This window comes from Tachypleus tridentatus, chromosome 10, assembly GCF_004210375.1.
Source record: "Tachypleus tridentatus isolate NWPU-2018 chromosome 10, ASM421037v1, whole genome shotgun sequence".
NCBI classification, from domain to species: Eukaryota; Metazoa; Arthropoda; class Merostomata; order Xiphosura; family Limulidae; genus Tachypleus; species Tachypleus tridentatus.
In genome coordinates this window covers 99,154,733-99,174,092 of record NC_134834.1, presented here as the reverse complement: position 1 = coordinate 99,174,092, position 19,360 = coordinate 99,154,733, and the positions used below count along the sequence as shown (strand labels likewise).

General features: G+C 33.6%; 1 protein-coding gene across 1 annotated transcript; it reads left to right on the top strand.

Moving 5' to 3' along the window:
- Nucleotides 1–4,827: 4,827 nt before the first annotated feature.
- On the top strand, nucleotides 4,828–14,480 carry LOC143228163 (uncharacterized). The gene is made up of 3 exons (XM_076459474.1): nucleotides 4,828–5,034; nucleotides 12,622–12,721; nucleotides 14,278–14,480. The coding sequence occupies exons 1-3, from the start codon at nucleotides 4,843–4,845 to the stop codon at nucleotides 14,391–14,393; spliced, it is 408 nt and encodes a 135-aa protein (XP_076315589.1). The 5' UTR covers nucleotides 4,828–4,842; the 3' UTR covers nucleotides 14,394–14,480.
- Nucleotides 14,481–19,360: the final 4,880 nt, after the last annotated feature.

The following is a 19,360-nucleotide window of genomic DNA, read 5'->3' as shown; positions in this document are numbered from 1 at the left end:
TGAGTGTTGTTGGCATTATGTCTGGTACTGGTACAATAGAATTGCTATACCAATTAAATAAGACAGTGTAGCATGATCCATTGTAGGGATTAAAGATAAATTGAGGTCAATAGGCCCGAATTCATTCTCTGTTGTCTTTTTTAGATGAACAATCAGAATAAAAGAACACCAACAATAGGTAAACTGAAGACTCTGGAAGAACAAATTCACGATCACATACAATGTTTGTACTCTACTTTTCGATTGGACATTCGTTATCATAAATTTTATTTAGTTTGTCAGGTAACGATTGATAGGATGTTGGAGACTTCACAAATATAGCAAAATATTAAGACTTGTTAGCAGAAAACACGACCACAAGAGATGGAACTAACCAAAGTCATCATCACGAGAGAGTGAACTAATCAAAGTTATCATCACAAGAGAATGAACTAACCAAAGTCATCATCACGAGAGAGTGAACTAATCAAAGTTATCATCACAAGAGAATGAACTAACCAAAGTTATCATCACAAGAAATTGAACTAACCAAAGTTATCATCACAAGAGAATGAACTAACCAAAGTTATCATCACAAGAGAGTGAACAAACCAAAGTCATCATCAAGAGAAGTGAACTAATCAAAGTAATCATAACAAGAGAATGAACTAACCAAAGTCATCATCACGAGAGAGTGAACTAATCAAAGTTATCATCACAAGAGAATGAACTAACCAAAGTCATCATCACGAGAGAATGAACTATCCAAAGTTATCATCACAAGAGAATGAACTAACCAAAGTTATCATCACAAGAGAATGAACTAACCAAAGTTATCATCACAAGAGAGTGAACTAATCAAAGTTATCATCACAAGATAGTGAATTAACCAAAGTTATCATCACAAGAGAGTGAACAAACCAAAGTCATCATCACAAGAGAATGAACTAACCAAAGTTATCATCACAAGAGAGTGAACAAACCAAAGTTATCATCACAAGAGAGTAAACAAACCAAAGTCATCATCACAAGAGAATGAACTAACCAAAGTCATCATCACAAGAGAGTGAACTAACTAAAGTTATCATCACAAGAGAGTGAACAAACCAAAGTGATCATCACAAGAGAGTGAACTAACCAAAGTTATCATCACAAGAGAGTGAACTAACCAAAGTTATCATCACAAGAGATGAACTCACCAAAGTCATCATCACAAGAGAGTGAACTCACCAAAGTTATCATCACAAGAGAGTGAACTCACCAAAGTTATCATCACAAGAGAGTGAACTCACCAAAGTTATCATCACAAGAGAATGAACTAACCAAAGTCATCATCAAGAGAAGTGAACTAATCAAAGTAATCATAACAAGAGAATGAACTAACCAAAGTCATCATCACGAGAGAGTGAACTAATCAAAGTTATCATCACAAGAGAATGAACTAACCAAAGTCATCATCACGAGAGAATGAACTATCCAAAGTTATCATCACAAGAGAATGAACTAACCAAAGTTATCATCACAAGAGAATGAACTAACCAAAGTTATCATCACAAGAGAGTGAACTAATCAAAGTTATCATCACAAGATAGTGAATTAACCAAAGTTATCATCACAAGAGAGTGAACAAACCAAAGTCATCATCACAAGAGAATGAACTAACCAAAGTTATCATCACAAGAGAGTGAACAAACCAAAGTTATCATCACAAGAGAGTAAACAAACCAAAGTCATCATCACAAGAGAATGAACTAACCAAAGTCATCATCACAAGAGAGTGAACTAACTAAAGTTATCATCACAAGAGAGTGAACAAACCAAAGTGATCATCACAAGAGAGTGAACTAACCAAAGTTATCATCACAAGAGAGTGAACTAACCAAAGTTATCATCACAAGAGATGAACTCACCAAAGTCATTATCACAAGAGAGTGAACTCACCAAAGTTATCATCACAAGAGAGTGAACTCACCAAAGTTATCATCACAAGAGAGTGAACTAACCAAAGTTATCATCACAAGAGAGTGAAGTAACCAAAGTTATCATCACAAGAGATGAACTCACCAAAGTCATCATTACAAGAGAGTGAACTCACCAAAGTTATCATCACAAGAGAGTGAACTCACCAAAGTTATCATCGCAACAGAGTGAACTAACCAAAGTCATCATCACAAGAGATGAACTCACCAAAGTCATCATCACAAGAGAGTGAACTCACCAAAGTTATCATCACAAGAGAGTGAACTAACCAAAGTTATCATCACAAGAGATGAACTCACCAAAGTCATCATCACAAGAGAGTGAACTCATCAAAGTTATCATCACAAGAGAGTGAACTCACCAAAGTCATCATCACAAGAGAGTGAACTCACCAAAGTCATCATCACGAGAGCGTGAACTCACCAAAGTTATCATCACAAGAGAGTGAACTCACCAAACTTAGCATCACAAGAAATTGAACTCACTAAATTCATATCCAATATTTTCTTACCATGAACATGTTTTGCTGAATGCATAGTTAAAATGTAATTACAAAATGGCATAGAGGGCTCAGATACGAGTCAAGGAAGTCTGACGAACCTTCAACTCTTACTAACTGCATAATGTTTCAAAATGTTTGTGAGTTGTAGATAATTCTTTCAAAGCTATAATTACAGATTTAATTTGCATTCAAAATGCCAGTTCAAAAGTCCTTATCAAGAGGTTAATAGTGAAAGGCTATAATGCTGTTGACATACATGATATTAAAAATACACTGGTAAATATTTCTTTGCAGAATTCGTTTTGTCATATTACATTATGAGACTTTTAAACAGTTTTTGTGTAATTAACCGTAACATTGTGCTGAACTCCTGCTGTAATTTGTAGCTTACAAAATAAATATATTAATTTATTAGAAGTAACAGACTGATAATTATATGTATCTTATTAAATACTCACCAGGTTTATAGAGATCTTTGATACAAAAATCATGATGAAATCTTGCATGGTTTGGTTCTTCACTGTTGTTTGTGATGAAAGAAAATTATCCATTTGTGAATAAATACATAGCAGGAGTGTACTGTTTATATAAAGAATATACACAAACCATTCCTAATTACCACACAATCTTATATAAATCTTAGCTTAACAATCCTTAATAATATAAAGGAACAAATGGTTAGACTTGATTATTTATTATGAAAGCCAGGTTCACATACCATGACTGATTAGTCAAGTGTTTAACAAGCCACTTTAGATGACAGCTTTTGGTCTTAACTTGCATATAGACTAATCACATGATATATTCTAGGTTACTTTTTTGGTTCTATACACAACTAAAGACGTACTAACAGTAACGTGCTCCGTCCTCTGGGCCTGCGGATGGGCTATAAGTTGTTCAAATCTCACTATTTCAACAGTGCCACATCAGTTGGCGGCTGGTGCTGTCCACTGTCTTTCTTCCCTCGGCTGTTACTTTAAACTGTAAAAAAACAGTGTATGAATTTGTATTACAGTGTACAGTGTATTAATTTGTAATACAGTGTACAGTGTATTAATTTGTATTACAGTGTACAGTGTATTAATTTGTAATACAGTACACCAGTGTAATCTGAGGGTTGAGGGTTCGAATCCCCGTCACACGAAACATACTCTCCCTTTCAGCCGTGTCGGCGTTATAAAGTGATGGTCAATTCCACTATTCGTTGGTAAAAGAGTAGAGTTGGCGGCGGGTGGTGATGACAAACTGACTTCTCTCTAGTCTTACACTGTTAATTAGGGACAGCTAGCGCAGATAATCCTTGTGTAGCTTTGTGCGAACTTTAAAATAAACCCAACCGTCTTGCGAAACTTCTCATTAAAATTTATAAATGAAACAGTTTGTACCGCAAATGTATTATATATTAGTAAGTTCAGTTCTTTTCCTATTCGTTATTACTTTGGAATGTTATTTATTCTGAATAGGAGCGTCCACATCCGTAACAAGCATTGGTAATTTATATTACTCTCTTTGTGTTAAATAAATAGTTATTTGTAACTTTTTGTAGTCTTAACAACCGGAAACAAAACTTGCGTCAGAAAATTTAAAGTTTCTTCAGACATTTCGGATTAATTTACTAATTTGTACTACAGTGTACCGTTTATGAATTTGTAATCAGTGTACGGTGTATTAATTTGTATTACAGTGTACAGTGTATGAATTTGTATTATTGTGTACAGTGTATTAATTTGTATTACAGTGTACAGTGTATGAATTTGTATTACAGTGTACAGTGTATTAATTTGTATTATTGTGTACAGTGTATTAATTTGTATTACAGTGTACAGTGTATGAATTTGTATTACAGTGTACAGTGTATTAATTTGTATTACAGTGTACAGTGTATTAATTTGTATTATAGTGTACAGTGTATTAATTTGTATTACAGTGTACAGTGTATTAATTTGTATTACAGTGTACAGTGTATTAATTTGTATTACAGTGTATTAATTTGTATTACAGTGTACAGTGTATTAATTTGTATTATTGTGTACAGTGTATGAATTTGTATTATTGTGTACAGTGTATGAATTTGTATTACAGTGTACAGTGTATGAATTTGTATTATTGTGTACAGTGTATGAATTTGTATTATTGTGTACAGTGTATGAATTTGTATTACAGTGTACAGTGTATTAATTTGTAATACAGTGTACAGTGTATTAATTTGTATTACAGTGTACAGTGTATTAATTTGTATTACAGTGTACAGTGTATTAATTTGTATTACAGTGTACAATGTATTAATTTGTAATACAGTACACCATTTTTAAGGACATTCTTGTGATTTCTCTAAAACTGTTTTGCATATTCCTAATATGTAGTTAACTAGTTTGATTTTGATGGGGCTGAAGACAGTGCTGCTATTTACGTTAGTGCCGTCATCTCACGGAGGAAAAGTGATGTTCATAATGTGGATTTGTGGACTATTTGCTACGTTTCCTGTCGAGTTTGTGTGTATTCCTGCCGTAGTTGCTGAAGTGTTTGGAAAGAAACACACAGCTATGATTTATGGATTTATCTACTTTATAGCGGTAAGTAATAAGAGAAAGTATAAGTTAAAAAGGAACACACAGCTATGAGTTATGGAATGGTTAACTTTGTAGGGGTAAGTATTGAGAGAAACTAAACTTTAAAAAGGAACACACAGCTATGAGTTATGGAATAGTTAACTTTGTAGCGGTAAGTATTGAGAGAAACTAAACTTTAAAAAGGAACACACAGCTATGAGTTATGGAATAGTTAACTTTGTAGCGGTAAGTATTGAGAGAAACTAAACTTTAAAAAGGAACACACAGCTATGAGTTATGGAATAGTTAACTTTGTAGCGGTAAGTATTGAGAGAAACTAAACTTTAAAAAGGAACACACAGCTATGAGTTATGGAATAGTTAACTTTGTAGCGGTAAGTATTGAGAGAAACTAAACTTTAAAAAGGAACACACAGCTATGAGTTATGGAATAGTTAACTTTGTAGCGATAAGTATTGAGAGAAACTAAACTTTAAAAAGGAACACATAGCTATGAGTTATGGAATAGTTAACTTTGTAGCGATAAGTATTGAGAGAAACTAAACTTTAAAAAGGAACACACAGCTATGAGTTATGGAATAGTTAACTTTGTAGCGATAAGTATTGAGAGAAACTAAACTTTAAAAAGGAACACACAGCTATGAGTTATGGAATGGTTAACTTTGTAGGGGGTAAGCATTGAGAGAAACTAAACTTTAAAAAGGAACACACAGCTATGAGTTATGGAATAGTTAACTTTGTAGCGATAAGTATTGAGAGAAACTAAACTTTAAAAAGGAACACACAGCTATGAGTTATGGAATGGTTAACTTTGTAGGGGGTAAGCATTGAGAGAAACTAAACTTTAAAAAGGAACACACAGCTATGAGTTATGGAATAGTTAACTTTGTAGCGATAAGTATTGAGAGAAACTAAACTTCAAAAAGGAACACACAGCTATGAGTTATGGAATAGTTAACTTTGTAGCGATAAGTATTGAGAGAAACTAAACTTTAAAAAGGAACACACAGCTATGAGTTATGGAATGGTTAACTTTGTAGGGGGTAAGCATTGAGAGAAACTAAACTTTAAAAGGAACACACAGCTATGAGTTATGGAATAGTTAACTTTGTAGCGGTAAGTAGAGAAACTAAACTTTAAAAAGGAACACACAGCTATGAGTTATGGAATAGTTAACTTTGTAGCGGTAAGTATTGAGAGAAACTAAACTTTAAAAAGGAACACACAGCTATGGTTTATGGAATGGTTAACTTTGTAGCGGTAAGTATTGAGAGAAACTAAACTTTAAAAAGGAACACACAGCTATGAGTTATGGAATGGTTAACTTTGTAGCGGTAAGTATTGAGAGAAACTAAACTTTAAAAAGGAACACACAGCTATGAGTTATGGAATAGTTAACTTTGTAGCGGTAAGTATTGAGAGAAACTAAACTTTAAAAAGGAACACACAACTAAAGGAACACACAGCTATGAGTTATGGAATAGTTAACTTTGTAGCGGTAAGTATTGAGAGAGAAACTAAACTTTAAAAAGGAACACACAGCTATGAGTTATGGAATAGTTAACTTTGTAGCGGTAAGTATTGAGAGAAACTAAACTTTAAAAAGGAACACACAGCTATGGTTTATGGAATGGTTAACTTTGTAGCGGTAAGTATTGAGAGAAACTAAACTTTAAAAGGAACACACAGCTATGGTTTATGGAATAGTTAACTTTGTAGCGGTAAGTATTGAGAGAAACTAAACTTTAAAAAGGAACACACAGCTATGAGTTATGGAATAGTTAACTTTGTAGCGGTAAGTATTGAGAGAAACTAAACTTTAAAAAGGAACACACAGCTATGAGTTATGGAATAGTTAACTTTGTAGCGGTAAGTATTGAGAGAAACTAAACTTTAAAAAGGAACACACAGCTATGAGTTATGGAATAGTTAACTTTGTAGCGGTAAGTATTGAGAGAAACTAAACTTTAAAAAGGAACACACAGCTATGAGTTATGGAATAGTTAACTTTGTAGGGGGTAAGCATTGAGAGAAACTAAACTTTAAAAAGGAACACACAGCTATGAGTTATGGAATAGTTAACTTTGTAGGGGGTAAGCATTGAGAGAAACTAAACTTTAAAAAGGAACACACAGCTATGAGTTATGGAATAGTTAACTTTGTAGGGGTAAGCATTGAGAGAAACTAAACTTTAAAGGAACACACAGCTATGAGTTATGGAATAGTTAACTTTGTAGGGGTAAGCATTGAGAGAAACTAAACTTTAAAAGGAACACACAGCTATGAGTTATGGAATAGTTAACTTTGTAGGGGTAAGCATTGAGAGAAACTAAACTTTAAAAAGGAACACACAGCTATGAGTTATGGAATAGTTAACTTTGTAGGGGGTAAGCATTGAGAGAAACTAAACTTTAAAAAGGAACACACAGCTATGAGTTATGGAATAGTTAACTTTGTAGGGGGTAAGCATTGAGAGAAACTAAACTTTAAAAAGGAACACACAGCTATGAGTTATGGAATAGTTAACTTTGTAGCGGTAAGTAATAAGAGAAAGTATAAGTTAAAAAGGAACACACAGCTATGAGTTATGGAATAGTTAACTTTGTAGCGGTAAGTAATAAGAGAAAGTATAAGTTAAAAAGGAACACACAGCTATGAGTTATGGAATAGTTAACTTTGTAGGGGGTAAGCATTGAGAGAAACTAAACTTTAAAAAGGAACACACAGCTATGAGTTATGGAATAGTTAACTTTGTAGGGGGTAAGCATTGAGAGAAACTAAACTTTAAAAAGGAACACACAGCTATGAGTTATGGAATAGTTAACTTTGTAGGGGTAAGTATTGAGAGAAACTAAACTTTAAAAAGGAACACACAGCTATGAGTTATGGAATAGTTAACTTTGTAGCGGTAAGTATTGAGAGAAACTAAACTTTAAAAGGAACACACAGCTATGAGTTATGGAATAGTTAACTTTGTAGTTAACTTTGGTAAGCATTGAGAGAAACTAAACTTTAAAAGGAACACACAGCTATGGTTTATGGAATGGTTAACTTTGTAGCGGTAAGTATTGAGAGAAACTAAACTTTAAAAAGGAACACACAGCTATGGTTTATGGAATGGTTAACTTTGTAGCGGTAAGTATTGAGAGAAACTAAACTTTAAAAAGGAACACACAGCTATGAGTTATGGAATAGTTAACTTTGTAGCGGTAAGTATTGAGAGAAACTAAACTTTAAAAAGGAACACACAGCTATGAGTTATGGAATAGTTAACTTTGTAGCGGTAAGTATTGAGAGAAACTAAACTTTAAAAAGGAACACACAGCTATGAGTTATGGAATAGTTAACTTTGTAGCGGTAAGTAATAAGAGAAAGTATAAGTTAAAAAGGAACACACAGCTATGAGTTATGGAATAGTTAACTTTGTAGGGGGTAAGCATTGAGAGAAACTAAACTTTAAAAAGGAACACACAGCTATGAGTTATGGAATAGTTAACTTTGTAGGGGGTAAGCATTGAGAGAAACTAAACTTTAAAAAGGAACACACAGCTATGAGTTATGGAATAGTTAACTTTGTAGCGGTAAGTATTGAGAGAAACTAAACTTTAAAAAGGAACACACAGCTATGAGTTATGGAATAGTTAACTTTGTAGCGGTAAGTATTGAGAGAAACTAAACTTTAAAAGGAACACACAGCTATGAGTTATGGAATAGTTAACTGTAGCAGTAAGTATTGAGAGAAACTAAACTTTAAAAGGAACACACAGCTATGGTTTATGGAATGGTTAACTTTGTAGCGGTAAGTATTGAGAGAAACTAAACTTTAAAAAGGAACACACAGCTATGGTTTATGGAATGGTTAACTTTGTAGCGGTAAGTATTGAGAGAAACTAAACTTTAAAAAGGAACACACAGCTATGAGTTATGGAATAGTTAACTTTGTAGCGGTAAGTATTGAGAGAAACTAAACTTTAAAAAGGAACACACAGCTATGAGTTATGGAATAGTTAACTTTGTAGCGGTAAGTATTGAGAGAAACTAAACTTTAAAAAGGAACACACAGCTATGGTTTATGGAATAGTTAACTTTGTAGCGGTAAGTATTGAGAGAAACTAAACTTTAAAAAGGAACACACAGCTATGGTTTATGGAATGGTTAACTTTGTAGCGGTAAGTATTGAGAGAAACTAAACTTTAAAAAGGAACACACAGCTATGGTTTATGGAATGGTTAACTTTGTAGCGGTAAGTATTGAGAGAAACTAAACTTTAAAAAGGAACACACAGCTATGAGTTATGGAATAGTTAACTCTGTAGCGGTAAGTATTGAGAGAAACTAAACTTTAAAAAGGAACACACAGCTATGAGTTATGGAATAGTTAACTTTGTAGCGATAAGTATTGAGAGAAAGTATAAGTTAAAAAGGAACACATAGCTATGAGTTATGGAATAGTTAACTTTGTAACGATAAGTATTGAGAGAAACTAAACTTTAAAAAGGAACACACAGCTATGAGTTATGGAATAGTTAACTTTGTAGCGATAAGTATTGAGAGAAACTAAACTTTAAAAAGGAACACACAGCTATGAGTTATGGAATAGTTAACTTTGTAGCGGTAAGTATTGAGAGAAACTAAACTTTAAAAAGGAACACACAGCTATGGTTTATGGAATGGTTAACTTTGTAGCGGTAAGTATTGAGAGAAACTAAACTTTAAAAAGGAACACACAGCTATGAGTTATGGAATAGTTAACTTTGTAGCGATAAGTATTGAGAGAAACTAAACTTTAAAAAAAGGAACACACAGCTATGAGTTATGGAATAGTTAACTTTGTAGCGATAAGTATTGAGAGAAACTAAACTTTAAAAAAAGGAACACAGCTATGAGTTATGGAATAGTTAACTTTGTAGCGATAAGTATTGAGAGAAACTAAACTTTAAAAAGGAACACACAGCTATGAGTTATGGAATAGTTAACTTTGTAGCGATAAGTATTGAGAGAAACTAAACTTTAAAAAGGAACACACAGCTATGAGTTATGGAATGGTTAACTTTGTAGGGGTAAGTAATAAGAGAAAGTATAAGTTAAAAAGGAACACACAGCTATGAGTTATGGAATAGTTAACTTTGTAGCGGTAAGTATTGAGAGAAACTAAACTTTAAAAAGGAACACACAGCTATGAGTTATGGAATAGTTAACTTTGTAGCGGTAAGTATTGAGAGAAACTAAACTTTAAAAAGGAACACACAGCTATGGTTTATGGAATGGTTAACTTTGTAGCGGTAAGTATTGAGAGAAACTAAACTTTAAAAAGGAACACACAGCTTTGGTTTATGGAATGGTTAACTTTGTAGCAGTAAGTATTGAGAGAAACTAAACTTTAAAAGGAACACACAGCTATGAGTTATGGAATAGTTAAACGGTAAGTATTGAGAGAAACTAAACTTTAAAAGGAACACACAGCTATGGTTTATGGAATGGTTAACTTTGTAGTAAGTATTGAGAGAAACTAAACTTTAAAAGGAACACACAGCTATGAGTTATGGAATAGTTAACTTTGTAGCGGTAAGTATTGAGAGAAACTAAACTTTAAAAGGAACACACAGCTATGAGTTATGGAATAGTTAACTTTGTAGCGGTAAGTATTGAGAGAAACTAAACTTTAAAAAGGAACACACAGCTATGGTTCATGGAATGGTTAACTTTGTAGCGGTAAGTATTGAGAGAAACTAAACTTTAAAAAGGAACACACAGCTATGAGTTATGGAATAGTTAACTTTGTAGCGATAAGTATTGAGAGAAACTAAACTTTAAAAGGAACACACAGCTATGGTTTATGGAATGGTTAACTTTGTAGCGGTAAGTATTGAGAGAAACTAAACTTTAAAAAGGAACACACAGCTATGAGTTATGGAATAGTTAACTTTGTAGCGGTAAGTATTGAGAGAAACTAAACTTTAAAAAGGAACACACAGCTATGAGTTATGGAATAGTTAACTTTGTAGCGATGAGTATTGAGAGAAACTAAACTTTAAAAAGGAACACACAGCTATGAGTTATGGAATAGTTAACTTTGTAGTAGGTAAGTATTGAGAGAAACTAAACTTTAAAAGGAACACACAGCTATGGTTTATGGAATGGTTAACTTTGTAGCGGTAAGTATTGAGAGAAACTAAACTTTAAAAGGAACACACAGCTATGAGTTATGGAATAGTTAACTTTGTAGCGGTAAGTATTGAGAGAAACTAAACTTTAAAAAGGAACACACAGCTATGAGTTATGAAATAGTTAACTTTGTAGCGGTAAGTATTGAGAGAAACTAAACTTTAAAAAGGAACACACAGCTATGGTTTATGGAATGGTTAACTTTGTAGCGGTAAGTATTGAGAGAAACTAAACTTTAAAAAGGAACACACAGCTGTGGTTTATGGAATGGTTAACTTTGTAGCGGTAAGTATTGAGAGAAACTAAACTTTAAAAAGGAACACACAGCTATGAGTTATGGAATAGTTAACTTTGTAGGGGGTAAGCATTGAGAGAAACTAAACTTTAAAAGGAACACACAGCTATGAGTTATGGAATAGTTAACTTTGTAGCGGTAAGTATTGAGAGAAACTAAACTTTAAAAAGGAACACACAGCTATGAGTTATGGAATAGTTAACTATGTAGCGGTAAGTATTGAGAGAAACTAAACTTTAAAAAGGAACACACAGCTATGAGTTATGGAATAGTTAACTTTGTAGGGGGTAAGCATTGAGAGAAACTAAACTTTAAAAAGGAACACACAGCTATGAGTTATGGAATGGTTAACTTTGTAGGGGGTAAGCATTGAGAGAAACTAAACTTTAAAAAGGAACACACAGCTATGAGTTATGGAATAGTTAACTTTGTAGCGGTAAGTATTGAGAGAAACTAAACTTTAAAAAGGAACACACAGCTATGGTTTATGGAATTGTTTACATTTTAACGGTACGTACGAAGAGAATCCAGCAGTTAAACAGGAACACACAGCTATGGTTTATGGAATGGTTTACATTTTAACGGTAATTACGAAGAGAATCTAGAAGTTAAACTGGAACACACAGCTATGGTTTATGGAATGGTTTACATTTTAACGGTAATTACGAAGGGAATCTAGAAGTTAAACAGGAACACACAACTATAATTTATGGAATGGTTTACATTTTAACGGTAAGTACGAAGAGAATCTAGAAGTTAAACTGGAACACACATCTATAATTTATGGAATGGTTTACATTTTAACGGTAAGTACGAAGAGAATCCAGAAGTTAAACAGGAACACACAGCTATGGTTTATGGAATGGTTTACATTTTAACATGACTTACTCTTACATATTGTAAACATTTCGTTTTGCCTGTAATTATCAAATCTTAATAGTAAAATCCATTTCTTAGCCATTGTAACCACTTAATAACAGTTTATATCTTTCTATCTTTCTTATTAATATCTTTATTTTATCAACATTAAAGTTTGACAACTGGTTTTTGTTTTGTTTTACTGATCCACCACTTTACTGATAAATGTTTTGTTATACATCTAACTACTTAGTTACCTTGTGTATTCATGTAGGGTACTTCTGTTGTTATCTGGCCTCCGACATTTCAAGTAATTATTCCATTTTTCGGATGGTTTGGAACATTTTGTTTGATCGGAAGTATTTCTTTCATTGGTGAGTTATGGTAGTTTGTATGGAATAAATGTAATGTTAGTTGTGTTCGCCTTTACCTTAGTTTAAAGAATATTCAATTATTTGAGATCGCTACTTCTATACTAATAAATATTAATTTTTAATTAACTCATAGTTTAACAGCACTAAAATCAAATGAAAATTTTCTGTTTCGAATGTCTTGAATTTTCGGTAAATTTAAATACTTCCGTAAAATAGTGATGTAATACAAATGGCAAATAAACAAAAATGTTTTATATCACTTCTTAAGAAACTGGATTTGTGTTTGAAATCGAAACTTAAGTTATTTTAGTGAGTTTCCGCGAAGTTTTGTGTTACATAAGGTGGATTTTTTTGTTTAACAATTGTCTACTTCGGTTTTTGTCTCAATAAACTTAATATTCTGTAACTTTTGTTCAGACTTAAAAGTATTTAAAAATGAATTAATATTGCACATATATTGCATCATTTCATTATTTACCTTGTTATAATGAATTAGTATTGAACCTATATTGCATCATTTTATATTTACCTTGTTATAATGAACTAATGTTGAACCTATATTGTATCATTTCATTATTTACCTTGTTATAATGAATTAATGTTGAACCTATATTGCATCATTTTATATTTACCTTGTTATAATGAATTAATATTGAACCTATATTGTATCATTTCATTATTTACCTTGTTATAATGAATTAATATTGAACCTATATTGCATCATTTTATATTTACCTTGTTATAATGAATTAATGTTGAACCTATATTGCATCATTTCATTAATTGCCTTGTTATAATGAATTAATATTGAACCTGTATTGCATCATTTCATTAATTGCCTTGTTATAATAATAATATCTTTTTGTACATTATTTAAATGTATTTAAGTCCCTAATGTTTAATAATAATAAAAAACAGTTAGTAGTGTGTAATCTAATTCAGGATAAAACTAGTTAACATATGAAAGAGCAGAAGCAGTTATCTACAAATGAATTATTTTCGCAAATCAAACTTTGAATATATTTAATGATCACAAATACAGTTTCAATGATTTTAAAATGGTATCTTTTTTTTTTTGTAAAGAAATATTGTGACTTTTTATAGTTGTTTTGGAGTGTAATAAATTTGATTAAATATCTGGTTCATGTTGTTTCATTGCATGAAGGATTGCGACACAATTATATTGTCATAAACTATCAGTGACATATTGTGATTATGTAATAAACTATCAGTGTTACGACACAGTTACATAGTTATAAACTGCCAGTGTTACATTATGGTGGCGACAAAACTATATTATAATAAACTATTACTGTTACACAGTGATAAGTTTTGTTTGAAAACTAAACTATTCCTTTCGTTTCTTTGATCACAGATACTTGTCTTCCAATATCCAATCAAATACTGCTCAAAACAAGATTGTTGCCCGTATTAGTTAAACATTTATGAATATTAAAACTGTATATTTAGGTCTAGCACCTGCATTATTTTTGTTTAAACATCTACAACTTGTGTCATTTAGTATCCAAGCTTCATCTATTTTATTTTGTATACAGGTTTTCTTGCGTCAATGGTATACCCTGAAAATTTTCACAGACAACCAGCAAAATCAACTATTTGTAATGACGAAAGAGAACAAGTCTTATATGGGACTGTTGTATGGCAGAAATGAACCAGTCATCGTTCACGCATCTTCCTGACTTACAGCCCTTAATTTTGATTGAGTATTGAGGTTTTTGAAATAAAGAATAATAAATTTTGTGGTTTTTGGTTTTCCCAGAAAGTATGTTTAACTGCTGTCATAGCAACTTGTGTTTTACTGTTGTTGCTGTAATAATGTTGTTACACTAGTTGGAAAAATGTTGTAAAACAGTGTAATAAAACATTAACAATGCCATATAACTTCATTAAATCTCTCAGTGTACAGGTAGTTTATATAGATTCCTCTCGCAAAAAAATGAATTACATATTTTAGAGTTGTAGGTACACTATAAGAGTGACAGACAGCTTCACTATTGAATGAATAAAAAGCTATCCAAAAATTAACGATGAATTATTTTGACTAGGTGTCAACTACGAACATAAAATTAGCACTTTGTGGCTTTACGAGAATAAACTAAAACGAACTGTTTTTATGTTTGTATATCGTACTGGATGAATGACATAGTCGATCATATAGTTCAGCTTATTGTTACACATCCCCTTCTAACAACTTGTAATACAGTAATAACTAAATCCTATTTTAATAATGAAACATTTTCTTAGAACTATTTGTAACACTTTATTCGAAGTGGGTTGTGGCGAGTATCTTCAATGTTATAAAACCCTTCTCTTCAAACCTTTGAGGAAGAAAATATGATGAAAATTAACCTAGTATGATTCTCTTTAATTTTACCATTTTGTGTGTCAAAATGTGAAACAGAAAGGTTCAGTAGTTTTACTCTATACGTAATCACACCTTAATACAATTTATTTGTTTGTTTTATAAATGTTTTCCGAATGCTACACAATCTTTATCTGGAGGGACGTCAACCATTCAACAAATTTCTCTCATACTATCCTCTTCAGACCACTGTCCAGTACTTCAGGAACCAACACGAAGCTGTATCTTATATTTCTGAAAGATACACTCCACAGTAACACCATATAACGTTATTTATCAGTCCCTGAGGTGACATAAAGTGGAAAGAGATGGGCGGGATGACTATGTTTGATTAAGAAGTGTAGCGATATATTAATAACTAGAAAAGACAGGAGGTTTTTAGTTTAGAATCTTGTTCCTCAATTTCTGTAACATCGAATATTAATTCGTGATAAACTATCGACCTTTTATGTGGACATCACTAACATCTAGTTTGAACTAATGTTGCATGACATACAAAAATCGATATTTAGGATTTCATTTGTTCATAGTTACTTTTAAGTACGAAATAACTAATGGACAATATTAAAATATGAATTATAATCTATAACTTGTAACAAATTTAAGACGTACATACAAAGATTAATACTTCAATAAACTATTGAATGCGAACCAACAAATGTTATTTGGCACAGCATTTGACCCGATACCTGTATTAATAGTGTTTACGGAAAGACAGCGTACGTATTTCGCATAGATAAATAGATAGATAAAAGAAAGGTTTATGAAAAAACATTTTATCATAAAACAATTAGTACCGTAAATTATTTTTATAATAAAAGTGATGTTTTGTAAAACCACAGTAACGATTCAAGCTGGCAGAAATCTCACAGAAACTAGTTTCAAAAGATTCATGACTCCTCTCCAGGATTACGCGTCTTTATCTAAGAGAAAAAACTGGTCAACAAACGTCTACCTGACCCTGACCTAAAAATTCTCTTAAGGACACAGAAAGTTCTTAAGTTTAAAGTGGCTTTGAAATTTCTTAAAATTAGGCAGACTTTTGATTAAGCAACTTTCTTATTATTTTTATGTTGTTATCATTAAAAAGACAAAAACAAATATATATATATATATAATTTCTATAAACTGATGGCTCTGAGTTCACTTATTCTATAAACCGATGGTTCTAAGTTCACTTCTCATTCTATAAACCGATGGTCCTAAGATCACTTCTCATTCTATAAACCGATGGTTCTAAGTTCACTTCTCATTCTATAAACCGATGGTTCTAAGTTCACTTCTCATTCTATAAACCGATGGTTCTAAGTTCACTTCTCATTCTATAAACCGATGGTTTTAAATTACTTTCTTTTTTATTTTAACTAGTGTGACATTGATACTATTATTTTCTTTACTGTTTAAACAACAATAAAATTATTGTAATTTAATTTTGCCATGACGCCATACTAATAATACGTCATCTACATATGTAAAGATTAAATGTTAAAGGGAAATGAGGATGATATCCAAACCAAGGTAAAGACGAGCTGCTTGGACTTGTGGGATCAAATGAGGAAGATATCCAAACCAAGGTAAAGACGAGCTGCTTGGACTTGTGGGATCAAATGAGGAAGATATCCAAACCTAGGTAAAGACGAGCTGCTTGGACTTGTGGGATCAAATGAGGAAAATATCCAAACCAAGGTAAAGACGAGCTGCTTGGACTTGTGGGATCAAATGAGGAAGATATCCAAACCAAGGTAAAGACGAGCTGCTTGGACTTGTGAGATCAAATGAGGAAGATATCCAAACCAAGGTAAAGACGAGCTGCTTGGACTTGTGGGATCAAATGAGGAAGATATCCAAACCAAGGTAAAGACGAGCTGCTTGGACTTGTGGGATCAAATGAGGAAGATATCCAAACCAAGGTAAAGACGAGCTGCTTGGACTTGTGGGATCAAATGAGGATGATATCCAAACCAAGGTAAAGACGAGCTGCTTGGACTTGTGAGATCAAATGAGGAAGATATCCAAACCAAGGTAAAGACGAGCTGCTTGGACTTGTGGGATCAAATGAGGAAGATATCCAAACCAAGGTAAAGACGAGCTGCTTGGACTTGTGGGATCAAATGAGGAAGATATTCAAACCAAGGTAAAGACGAGCTGCTTGGACTTGTGGGATCAAATGAGGAAGATATCCAAACCAAGGTAAAGACGAGCTGCTTGGACTTGTGGGATCAAATGAGGAAGATATCCAAACTAAGGTAAAGACGAGCTGCTTGGACTTGTGGGATCAAATGAGGAAGATATTCAAACCAAGGTAAAGACGAGCTGCTTGGACTTGTGGGATCAAATGAGGAAGATATTCAAACCAAGGTAAAGACGAGCTGCTTGGACTTGTGGGATCAAATAAGGATGATATCCAAACCAAGGTAAAGACGAGCTACTTGGACTTGTGGGATCAAATGAAGAAGATATCCAAACCAAGGTAAATACGAGCTGCTTGGACTTGTGGGATCAAATGAGGAAGATATTCAAACCAAGGTAAAGACGAGCTGCTTGGACTTGTGGGATCAAATGAGGAAGATATCCAAACCAAGGTAAAGACGAGCTGCTTCGACTTGTGCGATCAAATGAGGAAGATATCCAAACCAAGGTAAAGACGAGCTTCTTGGACTTGTGGGATCAAATGAGGAAGATATCCAAACCAAGGTAAAGACGAGCTGCTTGGACTTGTGGGATCAAATGAGGAAGATATCCAAACCAAGGTAAAGACGAGCTGCTTGGACTTGTGGGATCAAATGAGGAAGATATTCAAACCAAGGTAAAGACGAGCTGCTTGGACTTGTGGGATCAAATGAGGAAGATATCCAAACCAAGGTAAAGACGAGCTGCTTGGACTTGTGGGATCAAATGAGGAAGATATCCAAACCAAGGTAAAGACGAGCTGCTTGGACTTGTGGGATCAAATGAGGAAGATATCCAAACCAAGGTAAAGACGAGCTGCTTGGACTTGTGGGATCAAATGAGGAAAATATCCAAACTAAGGTAAAGACGAGCTGCTTGGACTTGTGGGATCAAATGATGAAGATATTCAAACCAAGGTAAAGACGAGCTGCTTGGACTTGTGGGATCAAATGAGGAAGATATCCAAACCAAGGTAAAAACGAGCTGCTTGGACTTGTGGGATCAAATGAGGAAGATATCCAAACCAAGATAAAGACGAGCTGCTTGGACTTGTGAGATCAAATGAGGAAGATATTCAAACCAAGGTAAAGACGAGCTGCTTGGACTTGTGGGATCAAATGAGGAAAATATCCAAACCAAGGTAAAGACGAGCTGCTTGGACTTGTGGGATCAAATGAGGAAGATATCCAAACCAAGGTAAAGACGAGCTGCTTGGACTTGTGGGATCAAATGAGGAAGATATCCAAACCAAGGTAAAGACGAGCTGCTTGGACTTGTGGGATCAAATGAGGAAGATATCCAAACTAAGGTAAAGACGAGCTGCTTGGACTTGTGGGATCAAATGAGGAAAATATCCAAACTAAGGTAAAGACGAGCTGCTTGGACTTGTGGGATCAAATGATGAAGATATTCAAACCAAGGTAAAGACGAGCTGCTTGGACTTGTGGGATCAAATGAGGAAGATATCCAAACCAAGGTAAAAACGAGCTGCTTGGACTTGTGGGATCAAATGAGGAAGATATCCAAACCAAGATAAAGACGAGCTGCTTGGACTTGTGAGGAGATCAAATGAGGAAGATATTCAAACCAAGGTAAAGACGAGCTGCTTGGACTTGTGGGATCAAATGAGGAAGATATCCAAACCAAGGTAAAGACGAGCTGCTTGGACTTGTGGGATCAAATGAGGAAGATATCCAAACAAACCAAAAGGTAAAGACGAGCTGCTTGGACTTGTGGGATCAAATGAGGAAGATATCCAAAAAGGTAAAGACGAGCTGCTTGGACTTGTGGGATCAAATGAGGGACCAAGGTAAAGACGAGCTGCTTGGACTTGTGGGATCAAATGAGGAAAATATCCAAACTAAGGTAAAGACGAGCTGCTTGGACTTGTGGGATCAAATGATGAAGATATTCAAACCAAGGTAAAGACGAGCTGCTTGGACTTGTGGGATCAAATGAGGAAGATATCCAAACCAAGGTAAAAACGAGCTGCTTGGACTTGTGGGATCAAATGAGGAAGATATCCAAACCAAGATAAAGACGAGCTGCTTGGACTTGTGAGATCAAATGAGGAAGATATTCAAACC